The sequence below is a fragment of the Thermobia domestica genome, chromosome 17 (genome assembly GCF_964235325.1).
Source record: "Thermobia domestica chromosome 17, izTheDome1.hap1.1, whole genome shotgun sequence".
NCBI lineage: Eukaryota > Metazoa > Arthropoda > Insecta > Zygentoma > Lepismatidae > Thermobia > Thermobia domestica.
In genome coordinates, this window is record NC_137470.1 from 76,173,927 (window position 1) to 76,188,938 (window position 15,012).

General features: G+C 36.2%; 1 protein-coding gene across 2 annotated transcripts in view; it reads right to left on the reverse strand.

Moving 5' to 3' along the window:
- Nucleotides 1–15,012, reverse strand: part of LOC145673764 (uncharacterized) — a 330,178-nt gene that overhangs the window by 122,132 nt on the left and 193,034 nt on the right. For both annotated transcript variants that reach the window (XM_081743515.1, XM_081743514.1), the window contains exon 6: nt 8,811–8,900. In XM_081743515.1, the coding sequence (XP_081599641.1) occupies nt 8,811–8,900 (90 nt within the window). The remainder of the gene's footprint in view (nt 1–8,810; nt 8,901–15,012) is intronic.

The following is a 15,012-nucleotide window of genomic DNA, read 5'->3' on the forward strand; positions in this document are numbered from 1 at the left end:
AGCAACTTCCATCTTTTTCTGCATCCTTGGTGGTAAGCGCTTTAACAGCCATAAAGAGTCAAAAGAACATGTTACAACAAGGTTGACAACACAGGCGGTAACATTCTATGATGCAGGAATACATACATTTATAGGATCTACCACGCTTTGAAAAATGCCTGGAAATTTACGGAAGCTATGTGGAAAAGTAGTGTAAGTGTTATTGATTTTTGTGCAATACATTGCTTTCTTCATCTGTACTCGATTTCTTTTTTTACCAAACGGAACTTACTTTCTGAACAAACTTTGTAATCAACATGCACGGCAGTGCATGGCAGCCAAGTTCCGCGAAGAAAATGAAAACTGGCCTGCACTGCCGTAAGCATATTATACACGAACAAGAGTTTTGGGTAAAATCGCCGAATTCGAGGCTTTGTAAAATCGATTCTATTAAGGGTAGAAACATGAAATTTAGAATGTAAGGAGATACCTCACAGATATACTTATATGCCAAATCTCACATTCCTACCTTCAACCATATTCGAGTAATGGACCCCCAAAATATGCAGTTTTCAGGCTCACTGACTCACTCATCAAATTGATTAGGTACTTCCCAATGAGATAGAAACGTGAAACTTTGCATAAAAGTACCTCATAACAACTTCAGTATGGAAAAGTCCGAAATCTGAGGAATGTTCTATGGGAAATTTTTTATGGGCAAAAAACTGTCCTTAGCCAGGAAAAAAATCGTTTCACTCACTCACTCATCAAATTGATTAGGTACTTCCCAATGAGACAGAGACGTGAAACTCAGCACAAAGGTACCTTATAATGACTTGAGTATGGAAAAAGGCCGAAATTTGAGGAATGTCCTACGGGAAAGTTTTTATAGGCAAAAATTTGTCCTTAGCCAAGCAAGAAATCGATTCACTCACTCACTCAACAAATTGATTAGGTACTTTCCAATGAGATAGAAACCTGAAACTGTGCATAAAGGTACCCTATAACGACGTGAGTATGGAAAAAGTCCGAAATCTGAGGAATGTGCTATGGGAAATCTTTTATGGGCAAAAAACTGTCCTTAGCCAGGAAAAAAATCGTTTCACTCACTCACTCATCAAATTGATTAGGTACTTCCCAATGAGACAGAGACGTGAAACTCTGTACAAAGGTACCTTATAATAACTTGAGTATGGAAAAAGGCCGAAATTTGAAGAACGTTTTATGGGAAAGTTTTTATGCGCAAAAAACTGTCCTTAGACAAGCAAGAAATCGATTCACTCACTCACTCAACAAATTGATTAGGTACTTTCCAATGAGATAGAAACTTGAAACTTTGCATAAAGGTATCTTACAATAACTTGAGTATGGGAAATGTCCGAAATTTGAAGAATGTCCTATGGAAAATTTTTTATGGGCAAAAAACTGTCCTTAGCCAGGAAAAAAAATCGTTTCACTTACTCACTCATCAAATTGATTAGGTACTTTCCAATAAGAAAGAAACGTGAAACTCTGCATAAAGGTACATTATAATGATTTGAATATGGAAAAAGTCCGAAATGTGAGGAATGTGCTATAGGAGTTATTTATGGGCAAAAACCTGTCCTTAGTCAAACACAAATCGTTTCATTCTCTCCCTCATCAAATTGATTAGATACTTCCCAATGAGATAGAAACGCGAAACTTTGCATAGAGATACCCTATAATGACTTGAGCATAGAAAAATTCCGAAATGTGTGGCATGTGTTATGAGAATTTTTTTATTGGCGAAAGACTGTTCTTAGCCAAGTAGAAATCGTTTCATTCTCTCAATCATCAAATTGATTAGGTACTTCCCAATGAGGTATAGACGTGAAACTTTACATAGAAACACCCTATAATGGCTAGAGTACAGAAAAAGTCCGAAATGTGATTAATGTGGTATGGGATTTTTTTATGGGCGAGAAACTGTCCTTAGCCAAACATAAATATGTTCGCCCTCTCACTCATCAAACTGATTAGGTATTTCCCAATGAGATATAAACGTGAAATTCTTCATAAAAGTACCTTATAATGGCTTAAGTGTGAAAAAATTCCGAAATGTGAGGAATGTGCTATTGGAAGTTTTTCATGGGCGAAAAACTGCCATTAGCAAAGCACGGTTCATTCAGCCACTCGTCATATTGATTTGTTAGTTTCCAATGAGATAATGACGTGAAGCTGTGCATAAAGGTACCTTATAATGACTTGAGTGGGAAAAAGGACCGTAATGTGAGGAATGTGCTATGGGAAATTATTTATGGATGTAAACTGTCCTTAGCAAAGTAGAAATCGGTTCATTCTTTCACTCATCACATCGATTTGCTAGTTTCCAATGAGATAGAGACGTGAAACTCTGCATAAAGGTACCTTATAATGACTTGAGTGTGAAAAAAGTCTTAAATGTGAGGAATGTGCAATGGGAAATTTTTTGTGGGTGAAAAACTATTTTTAGCTAAGCAGATATCCGTTCATTCATTCACTCGTTACATTGATTAAGTATTTGTTTATGAAATATTGACGTAAAAGTCTGTATATTGGTACCTTATAATGACTTGAGTATGGAAAAGGTCTGAAATTTAAGTAATATACTAAAGGAAATTTTTTATGGGTGAAAACTGTCCTTAGCCAAGCAGAAATCGGTTCACTCACTGATTGACTCATTCATAGCATTAATTAGGTACTTCCCAATGAGATAGAAGGATGAATCTCTGCATAAAGGTACCTTATAATGATTTGAGTATGGAAAATGTCCGAAATTTAAGGAAGTGCTATGGAAAAATTTTATGGGTGGAAACTGTCCTTAGTCAAGCAGAAATCGGTTCAATCACTCGCTCATCACATTGACTTTGTATTTCCAATGAGATAAGACGTGAAACTCTGCATAAAGGTATCTTATAATGACCTGAGTATGGCAAAAGTCTGAAATGTGACGAATGTGCTATGGGAATTTTTTTATAGACGAAACATTGTCCGTAGCCATTAGGTACTTCCCAATGAGATGAAGATGTGAATGTCTACACGAAGGTAGCTTATAATGGCTTGAATATGAAAAATATCCGAAATTTTAGGAATGTGCTATGGAATTTTCTATGGGCGAAAAATTGTCCTTACTCAAACAGAGATCGGTTCATTTACTCACTCATCATTGATTAGGTGCTTCCAAATGAGATAGAGTATTGAAACTCTGCATAATGGAACCTACCTTATGTAATGACCTGTGTAAGTAAAGGTTCCAAATTTAAGGAATGTACTATGGGAATTTTTATGGGCGAAAAACTGTCAATAGCCATTAGGTACTTCTTAATGAGATAAAGATGCGAAACTCTCCATAAAGGTAAACTATAACGGCTTGAAAATGAAATTTGAGGAATTTGCTATGGAATTTTTTCATTAGGAAAAAAACTGTCCTTACAATCAGAAATCGGGAACGATTCCGTTATTGAACACATCATGTGCATAGTGATAATGTTGTCAATCGTCTGAGTCGTCGAGTTGGTGCCCTCCTCGCTGGTCTATTGGCTACCACGTGCGCCTTTGGTGTATGGGGTCCTGGCTTCGATTCCCGGTGGATGAGCCTTTGGAATCTTAACTCTCCTCGATGTTTCTGTGTTCGTGTCCCTGTTGTTCTAGGTTAATAGAAATATGAGCTAAGGTCACTGAGAAAAATCCGTTATCCGGGTAGCGGTATAGTGTACAAATATATGATATCCTTATGTTTACTACAGAAATCAATACTTAACATACGTTATCCATATGCTACATACGTACTGCCCATTTTCCCGCTTAGATGTTACACAATGTCATTGCAGGATGTCTGACATCTAACAGCCTTCAGTATATTACGTATGCCAGCTATAAGTTACATAAGGCCATCTGTATGTGTGATCCTGACCGCCAACATACAACCTTTTCGTTCGTGTGGAAGGTACGTTTATTCGGAACACTTATACGGAAAGTACGTTCAAATATACTTTTTGAGTTATACGTTTAGTGTACGTAAAGTCCAACAACTACAGGATTTACACTTGTAACAAACGTTTTTACGTACGCCACATACAGTTTTTCTCAGTGTGCGAGTAAAATAAGCGAAAGTTAGTAATAAGTAGTTAAGCAAGTTAATGAGGCACGTTCTATGAATCAGTTAACTTTTAAAACCGTGGGCTAAGACACGTACATACTGCCGTAAATTTCGTGGTCTGAAACCCAGACAAGGAAAGCCAATATTTGGTCTTTTTTCGGTGAATACCTTTCCTTTATTGCAGTCATTGGTATTAAATAGATATTGAAATTAATTTGACAAGTAAGATAATGTAGAGGTGAGAATGTTTAAAATTAATGAAGTTTTCGAAGAAATGAGAAATCCAATTGTTCGAATTATTGTGAGACTAGCAACAAAATGTAACCGATTTCGTAAATATATTGGTACCAGAGTTATATTATAGTTACCACAGTCGTTATGTTTAAATGTTCTTGATACTTCTTGTCTCTATCTGTGAACAGTGTGAGAATCTCTTACGTATCAGCCTTTTTATCAACAGTGATTTTCGTGCCTTTGCTCTTCATATTTCCTGAATTTTCCCTCCGGGGGTTCGCCCCCACTCCCTCGCCTTTGCTCGGGCTACTTCCTCACATCTCTTAAGCTTACAATTCCCGAATTTCAAGTTCATTTTCCTATTTCAACTATCTAAAAGATAAGATTTTGTATTCCAGGAAAACGCCTATTTAAATAATATGGTGATTTCTTCATCTCCCTTTAGACTCCTTAAAAATTAAAAATATTCAATTTTAGCAATTTTCCTGTTGGTTATTCCCGGGAGGCTACAATCGTGCCAAATATCAACATTCTAACCCTTCCGGAAGTGCCTAAACATGTTGGGGTGTAGAAGACGTCCAATATAAATAACATGGAAAAGGTTTTTCTGTTCCCCATAAAACCACTCTAAAGTTGGACATTTTCATTTTTACTGAGTTACTTAGGTAATACTAATGAAAACGTTGAAGCATACCGAATTTCACGTTTGTATTTCAATTTCAAGTACCTAAAATATGAAATTATAAGTCCAAAAAAAGGCCTATTTAAATAGCATGGGGAATTTCTTCATCTCCCCTTTAGACTCCCTAAAAATTAAAAATTTTCACTTTTGGCAATTTTTTTGTCGGTTAGTTCCGAAAAACTACAATCATGTCAAATTTAATCATTGTAGCCCTACAGGAAGTGCCGTATAATTTTGGGGTGTAAAAGGTGTCCCATACAAATACGTACCATGGGAACGATTTTTCAGTTCCCCATAAAACCACTCTAAAGTTGGAATTGTTTATTTTTACTGATTTACTTAGGTAATGCTAATGAAAACGTACAAGCATACCTTTACCGTCATTTCAACTTTCCACGTCAACGGAAGCATCGCTTTAATTTATGTCAGTTCATGTAGTTTTATATACAGTTAGGATATGTTGGTGGCAAATATTATTAAGTTTACAAGCTATTTGAAAGGTGTATATCATTGGAAGGAAAACCCGAGGCAGTATGAAACTGCGCAACATGCGCGTCATGTAATGAACGCCGTAATTTCGCAATGTGAAAAGGTAGAGAACAACTAAGTATATTGAAACACCAGCTATGTCTAGTGATGTAGCAGCGAGGATTCAGCATCAAGGGTTTTGGGCCCTGTTGATACTATTCGTATTTAGGTAATGAAAAATGAGATGTTAGCGATCGTGATTTTGTAGTTCGGGTAAATGAATTAGAATCTCTTTTGGACATAACGCTCTGACAGATATTTAATACAATAAATCCTCCCCCGCTGTTCTAGTGGCTAGCATGTGCGCCTTTCTTGTACAGGGTCTTGTGTTCGATTCCCGGTGGGAGAGCCCTTGGGAACTAATGTTGTATGTGACACATTATGACTCCTTTAAAAATGTACAATTTTAAATTTAAATCCAGCAATATGCCACAATTGAGAATCCCAATATACGATATTAACATGGTGAACTACAAAAAGAAGTGAAATATGAACAAAAACACCAGAGGTGAAAAAAGTGCAGCCAAGTTCGTCAGCCTCAAAAAGTGTTGAGATGAGGATGGATGAACCAAGTTCTTTGGCCACTGCATCTGAAAGGAACACTGGAACTTGGCGCGAGGTGTCAAGGAAAATGATGTTAAGGAGCCTTAGGGATAGTGGTGGTGGACGTGGTGGGTTTGGGACCACCATCAACCTTAGGAATATCAACTTTGCTAAGGCGCTAAGACACATATACAGTATACTGCAGTAAGATTGGTGGTTCGAAACCCAGACAAAGAAAACTTATATTCTTTCACGAAGTGTCGAAGTAAATGATGTTAACGACCCTTAGGGATGGTGTTTGTGAGCGCGGTGGATTTGGGGGTCACCACTAGCCTTAGGACTGAAATGTCCCGGCCGTGAAACTAGGAACAGACATCTTAATGTATTCGAATGTGTTAGACACCTCGCGCCAAGTTCCAGTGTTCCTTTCAGATGCAGTGGCCAAGGAACTTGGCTCATCCATCCTCATCTCAACACTTTTTGAGCCTGACGAACTTGGCTGCACTTTTTTCACCTCTGGTGTTTTTGTTCATATTAGAATCTAATACCGGAAAACATTTCCAATATTATTTTGAATTTTGCTCTGATTGGCATATTTTTATTTTTATACGTATTGTTAAGAACAACAAAAAATAGATCTACTAAACATTTTCAACAGATGCAAAGTTGTTTAAAAATGAAATTAAATGAAAGGGGTACGGTATGAAACTAATGAGAACTGCATATTGAAATACCAGGAAAACGCGAATGCAACAAAACCTGCATATTAAAATGCAATTAAAATTGAAAGCTAATGAAATACCTGAGCATGGTGTGATTTTACTAGTGCGGCAATGTCCGGTTCAATCTTCGTGACGCACAGTATCAAGCCGTTTCCAACTGATAAGCGATTTCTTGACTTTGTTTTAATGCTTACGATGGAGGAAAATACAAGTTGCTTTTAACTGCTTTTGGTGATACTGATCACACAAACAAAAATGTCCCAAATTCACAACAATATGAGGTAACTCCAAGTGCGGTCTCTTGAAAATTAAAATACTCAATAACTTTTTAAACAACTGTCCAAGTTTTTTTTAACTAAAATTAAAAATCACATTGTTTTTTTATCATATGACACAAAATTAAAGGAGTTTTGAAGTTTTAAAATTTTCAAACGGCCTCCATTTTGAAACAGTATGACGGATTGGATTCGATATTTGTAATATGAATGAACTGACCAGATTTGGTTATAATCCATTCGCGTTTAAGGAAGTTACTGTATCCACTGTATACAAGAAATGGATTCTAGTATTATAGAAATAAATGGATATCGTGAGATCTCCGCAATAGGTATATTAAAAATTTTACACAACCTTACTACAAACCAGAAATTATAATCGGTGTCGCTGGAAAGAGGATGACTGTCGCTCCACACTTTTGAACCTCCAGTACGTGTGATCGCCAATCCTACCTCGATTCGAGAATCGAAAGAACTGCTTCGTTCACAATTAGATCTAGTAAAGATCTATTTGTACCTGAAATTAGGTAGCTCTAGTGATACCTTGCCCTTTCTATGCAAAACTCTGATGACAAATACAAAGACTAACACACACGTGCTCATTCACGCATCTTGGTGGGTATACATGTAGAAAATGCAGTCATTTACTCAGCTTGGTTGATATACATGCAACAAAATGGTCCATTTATGGTAACGTTTTTTTGGAACCCATCGAAGACAACATATTTGCTTGTTCAACATTGGTTATATATGGAAACTGGTGACTCAGGAGGAAAGATTTAACCTCCACCAAACACCCGAAATATCCGTCCCCACAGCAGACAACCCCTAAATCTGCCCATGCTGAAAGCACGCCATTTATATGCATTAAGGCAAAAAGAGACACATATACGTATAAAAAAAAATCAATATGGCACATCGAAACATAAACTACGTGAACTTCTTTGAAGAAACCTCATTTTAAAAACATAAGGTAGGAAAAATATAACAAAAATGCCGGTATTGTTAACTTAGAAACTATTTCTACATAAGAAATAAAATCTTCTTACGTGCAAAGCTATTCGTCAATTACTGTGTATAAAAATGGATTTATTAAAGGTAGTTAGCATCTACTTTCCAGTGACGGTATGTTTTGATCATTGAGAAACCAGAGACAGTATGCCTTCGTCACTTAAAAAAAAACAGAGATAGTATGCCTGTCGTTTTTCATCATTTTTGCGTAATGGCCATGTTTCTGACCCATACAGTACAATACTCCACAGGAAGCATTTTGTGAGTCTTTCTCTCAGCTCTTTATTAAAGGTCCCACAAAAGAGTATTTTCTTCCTTCTAAAGGTTTCTTTCGCCATTCCTTTCCTTGCTTTTATTTCACTTTCACATTTCATATTATTACTAATAATATAACCCAGGTATCTCAAAGAGTTCACTTGTTCTATTTTCTCCCCTCCTACTTCTTTATTTGACACCGCCCCTTCGTTCCAATCACCATGGCTTTTGTCTTTCTAACATTTATTTGCATTAACATCCTTTACAGCCCTTCCTCAAGTTTTCTAACATCTTATTCATTTTCTCTTCAGATTCTGCAACAAAATTTGAACTTCCATATTGGAATAAAACATTAAAATAATATTAAAGCGTCTATAATAAATTTCGATGATGATTTAGTACAATATGAGTGTTTTCATTCAACCAAGATATTTTCTAAATCAAATTTCTATTACTTGGCATTTAACGATATTAAAACTTACCTTCGTAATTTTCGTGCCAGATGTAAATCCACTAAATATTAATCCCTTCAGACGGTCCTTATCGAAATCTGAATCACTAGTATTCTGGAACTAAATAAAGAAGTATAATACAAAATGTCGTATGGTTTCATCTCCTATTATTTGTAAAATTATATTATATTGATTTGCATCAGGATTAAAATTTTAATTTAAATTTGAACTTATTCTATGAAAGTCATATAGTAAAACCTTAACAAAGAGCTATAATGCAGGGGCATAAGAAAATATTTCCTAGTCCATGGTATTTTGAATGAAGAAGTACTGAGACTTACTGCGATGGATTTGTAATGAAGCATATAATCATGTGCTGCCAGGTGTTTGGCCTAATTCCATTGCAGACGAGCTCTATGGCGTCATAATTTCAAGATAGCCGCCAGAATAGATATTAATATCTCTTTCCGTCTGTAACTCGTTTATGGTTAATTCTATGTAAATTTTGTACAAAACATTTTTTGTTCAGAATGAAAAAAGGAAGAGAAAAGGTCATTATACTATTTTTGATATGTCCTACCTTTTCCGAGACATAGTCGCAATCTTAACTTTTCTCAGTTGTTTTTCATTCAATAGCAAGGGCATATATTAATATGTTCCACTCGGAGGGATTTTGAATGACGAAATATTATGACTAGTCGCGATGTATTTGTAATGAATAATATGATCATTTACTATCAGGTGTTTTGCCTGATTCCATTGCAGACGGGCTGTATGACGTCACAATTTTAAGATGGCCGCCAGAATAGAATCTTTTTTTCGTTTGTAACTCGTTTATGGTTAATTCTATGCAAATATTGTAAATAGCACTTTTTGTTCAGAATGGAAAAAGGTAGAGAAAACTTCATTATAATTTTTTTAATATCTCTTACCGTTTAAAAGAGATATAGTCATACTTTTAAGTTTTCTTAGTTGTTTTTCATTCATATCAGAAAAGCCCTTTCGGTCAAGGCTGCAGGCGGAGGTGAATTCCGTAATTTGTACAAAAGAAAGTATGTTATTGGTTTGAGTGCTACTCATGTTATGCAACTCGTTTTATAACTAAGGAGAGCGAGGTTGCAGATTTGAAAGGATAATTTCTGACAATGCGGAATTTTTGAAGGGCTTTTCGACCCCTTTTTTTCTCAGCCCTTATTCAACTAAATTTTACCAAATTTGGTGAGTAGTCTTTTAAGGCCTTACAATTGTGGATATATACGGTTTAGGAACATATTATTTTGGAAATAGAGCATCTTAATTATTAAATGTTATATCAAAGTATAGTAATGAAATGTTGTCATATAGTGTAAACACGTGTTTGTGTTTGTGTTTACGTCAATAATTTGTATATGCGTTGAATGTTATGTTTTGTTACGGCTAGACGCTAAGTCGTCAGTTTGTATGTTATTGTGAATTGTGATTTGTAATGTTTTGGTTGAAGAATTGAAATGTCATCAAGATGTAATGCTGTAACATTGACACACTTTGACTGTGGCATAACTGTCAGGTTTGCAGAAATTTGTTGGTCTGAGAATTTGATCACGATGTAATTCGGGTGAAACCAATGTTTTACCAATAGCTGAGATATACAAAAAGTCAACAACGTGAATTCCAGAATGTCTGGAAACTGAGTATAAAAACCTATGGTCCGAAAGGATTTGGATCAGAAGTGGATCATCAGAAGTTGAGTATCAACAGAGAGAACCACTTGTACTCTTATCACAGTAGTCAGTCAACTGTGAGTCCAGTCTAGGAGTAGATCTAGGGAGATCTAACATTATCCAGTACAACCATTAACTTGGATTATGGTTGAACAATAGTCGTCGAACATAGACTATTGGCAGCACGAGATATTCATCATCTAGAACTTCAACATCAGTCCAGGCGTCATCTACTAGAAGGTATGTGTATCTCAGCTATGTTCGAGTTATTCGTGAGTGACTTCTTAGATGCTTAAGATATGTGATCTGACGCGTTATACACAGTCTACGTTAACAACATTAACACATGATATTCATAGAATACAAATATCTAAATGAAAGTTAACTTTATGTGGTTTTCTTCTGTTCCCACTTCTTACCTACTCATTACAGATGGTGAGTAGTAGCGATCTTCAACCGTCACACATTGATTTATCCCCATGCAATTTAGGCACGACGGTTGGAGGTTGTTATGGTGGAGATTTGCTGGTTTTGTAACGGTCCTAGTGTAGCTTTCACCGTGTTATGGTGCAGAAAGTTGTGGTTTGAATCCCGCAACGAAACAAGTTTAGTTTAAGTATTAACCCACCATTGTTATGGTGGAAATGTTTCGGTTCAAGTCCCGAATAGTTGTAAAAGTAGGTCTCACTATTGTTATGGTTCAAGTCCCGGTTTAAAATATTTATAGATTAAGTAATTTAGTATGGTAAAATTTTGTAGTATTAACGTTCACCAATTGAATACGAGATTTGGTTCGGATCTCGAAAGGCTTAGGCATTGACTCTAGTAGATTAAGTAATCAGGTTAACCCGCACCACCCTCCCACACTTCTTAGTCAAAGATATAAGTTGTATTAAGTATATATTGATAAATGAATGAAAATACTGTGTTGACGAGGGCACAGAAAGCAAATAAGGGAATTAGTATTGAAGTACATAATTTATTTGGTGTAAGGACACCTGAACGACGAAATAATTCTAGTAGTCAGGACAAAGTCGCGAGTCCCAAAATTATTTTAAGTAAGGAACCGGTGTTCAATTTCCCTAGTAGTCCGGTAACTAAATCCGTGTCGGAAGATTTTCCATCCATTATAAATTTAGATCAGAATTTAGTAAATAGCAACAATAAGGACGTTAAAATGGCTTCTAATATTACTTTTTACGCGGACATAAATAAGCTACCAAAGTTTGATTTGAAGAACGATAGTGACATCGTTTCTTTCTTTGATGAGTTCGACGATGCTTGTCAGATGGCAGGTATCGCCGAAAACAAAAGAAAAGAGTTGATACCTAACATTTTTAAAGGAGTAGGGAGACAATGGATAAAATTGTTCCTGAAACGGAAAAATACAGCGGAAATACAAAACAAGGATTTACAGGCAGAAATGGTTGAAGAATTTACTAAATCGAATGTGACGCTCGATATCGAAGACAGAATTAAGGAACGTTTGCAACAAGAAGACGAGGCTGTCATAAACTATGTATATGACATGCTCGTTCTTTGTGAGCGGTTAGACTCAAACATGACGGACATAAAAAAAATTGGAATAATAGTTGGTGGATTACATCCATACTATATGGAGAAAGTAGGGACGATAGCCTACTCTAGTTTAGATAAGTTCGTTGACGATCTACAAAAGATCGAAAAGAACAAATGTAAAATCGCGAAGCGCGTGAAAAAGGAAACGGGAAAAGTTACGATTAAAGACCTAGTCAAAAAGATTAGGGAACAAGTAGAAGATGAAGGAAGTGAGTCCGAGTCGGATCACGTGGTTGTAAGGAAAAGTAAGGAAGAACGCAAAATTAAACAAGAGCCGCAAAGTCTAACGCAGATCGCGGAATTAGAGAAAAAGATCGATAAATTGCAACTCGCATTGTCAGCAAAAACGCAAGAAGAAGAGAAACCCGATAATCAAGGTAGAAAACAAGGGAAGAATCAAAATTTTGGAAACAATCGGCAATATAGAGGTAATAATCGGAATAATTATCGCGGAAATAAAAACAAGTATTGGTCAAATAATAATAATAGAGGTCAAAACAGTAATAGAGGAAATAACGGTTTTCACAACAAACGTGGTAATCGAGGTGGATTCTGGCGAAATAATCGTGGACGTGGTCAACAGGGAAACTGGCAAGGCAGTTGTCAGAATTCTTGTTGTCAACAATCCTATTATTCTGATAATCATAATCAGCAAAGATTTGTGCAAGTTGTACCAGCACAAGTGAATGGTACAACATACTACCAAACCGCAGGTCCTAGTCATTAAACTGAACACATCTGTAAATGGGCGAGGCGCATTTACAGGGAACAGAAACGTAAGAACACGAGAAGTAATTGCCTCAGTAAATTTGGAAAACAATATGGTATATTTACCATTAGAAATAGAAAATAGACAAATTAAAGCTTTACTTGACAGTGGGTCACAAATTTCGATCATTAATGAGAAATTAGTGCCACCAAGTGCGCGAATTATTCCACGACAAACAAAGATTAAGGGTATTACGCAAAATACACTCGTAATTAATAAATTAGCAGTAATTAAATTTAAAATATCGAATCAAACATTTCACCAAGAGTTTAGAATAATAAAGGATTTTCCATACCAAATGTTAATCGGGAACGATTTCTTGCGAACACAGAATTGTCAAATAGACTACGGAAATAGTAAAATCTCAGTTCAAAGGTTCGGGAGAAATGTAGAAATGATCAGGAAACAAGAATAGTTTCCGATAATATCGCGATTAGTATAAAGACAAGTTTGAAACCGAAATGGGTCTTAGGACATAGAGTGAAGTTGTTACCAAGAACTAGGACGACTGTTGAAGTCAACCTAGTCAACTCTTGGGCAAACAACGAGTACCTATTAGAGCCTGATAAGTTATTAGAAACACAGTACAATGTATTTATACCTAGAGCGATATTGTCAAAAGAAAATCGGAGTCTAGAGATAATTAATCCATCGAACAAGACAATAATGTTAACAAGGAATTTGAAAGTTGGAGATGCAGAAGGATGTGTTAGTGAGTCAGAATTGAGACAGGAAGGATTAACGGATGATGAAATTGAAGAGGTGTTAGATGCACGGAAAAATTATGACAAAACAAGGCTAAAATTTGGCGAGAAAACTCAACCAGAAATCAAAAAGAAATTGGAAAAGCTATGTTATGATTATGCAGATGTTTTTGCGTGAAGAGAAAATGAGTTAGGGAGAGTTAAAGGCGTAGAACATAAAATAGAATTGGAAACGGAAGTTCCTTTTAGGAGGCAACAGTATCCGATACCAATTGCGATGAGAGACAAGGTTAAAGAGCAAATAAACATCCTGCTCGAACAGAACATTATCGAGGAGAGTAATAGCTCTTAGAATTCACCCATGCTATTCGTCAAAAAGCCTAATGGAGCGATCAGAGCCTGTCTCGACTGTCGGATGCTGAATAAACATGTAAAATTCCATTCCGTGGCGTTGCCGCCCATACATCAGATTCTAACATGTATGGGGGGTCACAAATTCTTTAGCGTGCTTGACATTAAAAGTGCTTACCACACTGTATCGATTTCTAAGGAATCAAGAAAGTATACGGCGTTTAACATTCCAGGCGTCGGTGCTTACCAATATTCCAAATTACCGATGGGATACATCCAATCGCCCGCTATATATACGAAAATCATGGCTATGACATTAGCTAACGTTCATCCGGAAGCGGTGTCATATTACATGGATGATGTATTCCTTTATGTAAACAATCAAGAAAAGATGGTGCCGGTATTACATTCTGTTTTTCAAAGACTAAGAAAGTATGGCTTAAAATTGTCGGTAGAAAAGTGTCACTTTATGGAGGAAAAAGTAATGGCATTAGGTCACATTGTAAGCGAGGCCGGATATGAAATAAGCCCAAAAGTGATACAGGCAAAAAAGCTTGTAAGCCACCCACAAGCGCAAAAGAACTTAAGTCATTCCTTGGGTTGACGAACTACGTACGAAAGTTTTGTAAAGACTACGCAGAAATGTCAGCTAGTTTTCAACAGTTGTTGAGAAAAAACCACAAATTCGTATGGACCGAGGAACATCAAAATAGCTTTGAAAAATTAAAAGATGCATTGATGAATGCACCTTTATTAGCACCATTCCGAGAAAATCTAGAGACGAGAGTGTATACTGATGCGTCGACGAAGTCAATAGGAGCTGTGCTCATGCAAAAGCAAGTAAATGGAGAATGGACCCCAATTGCATATTATAGTAGGGTGTTAAGACCGAATGAAACTAGAAGACATATAGTAGAGTTAGAAATTTTGGATGTGGTGAGTGCCTTTAAAGCATTCAACTACTATCTGTATAACAAAGAGTTCGAGTTGTACACTGATTGTAGATGTATTAAATATTTACAAACAACGCCAAAATTATCACCGAAATTGTTGCGATACAGTTTAGAAATGGCACAATACCAGTATACGCCGGTGCATTGTCCAGGTGAGAAGAACCCGAGCGATGTATT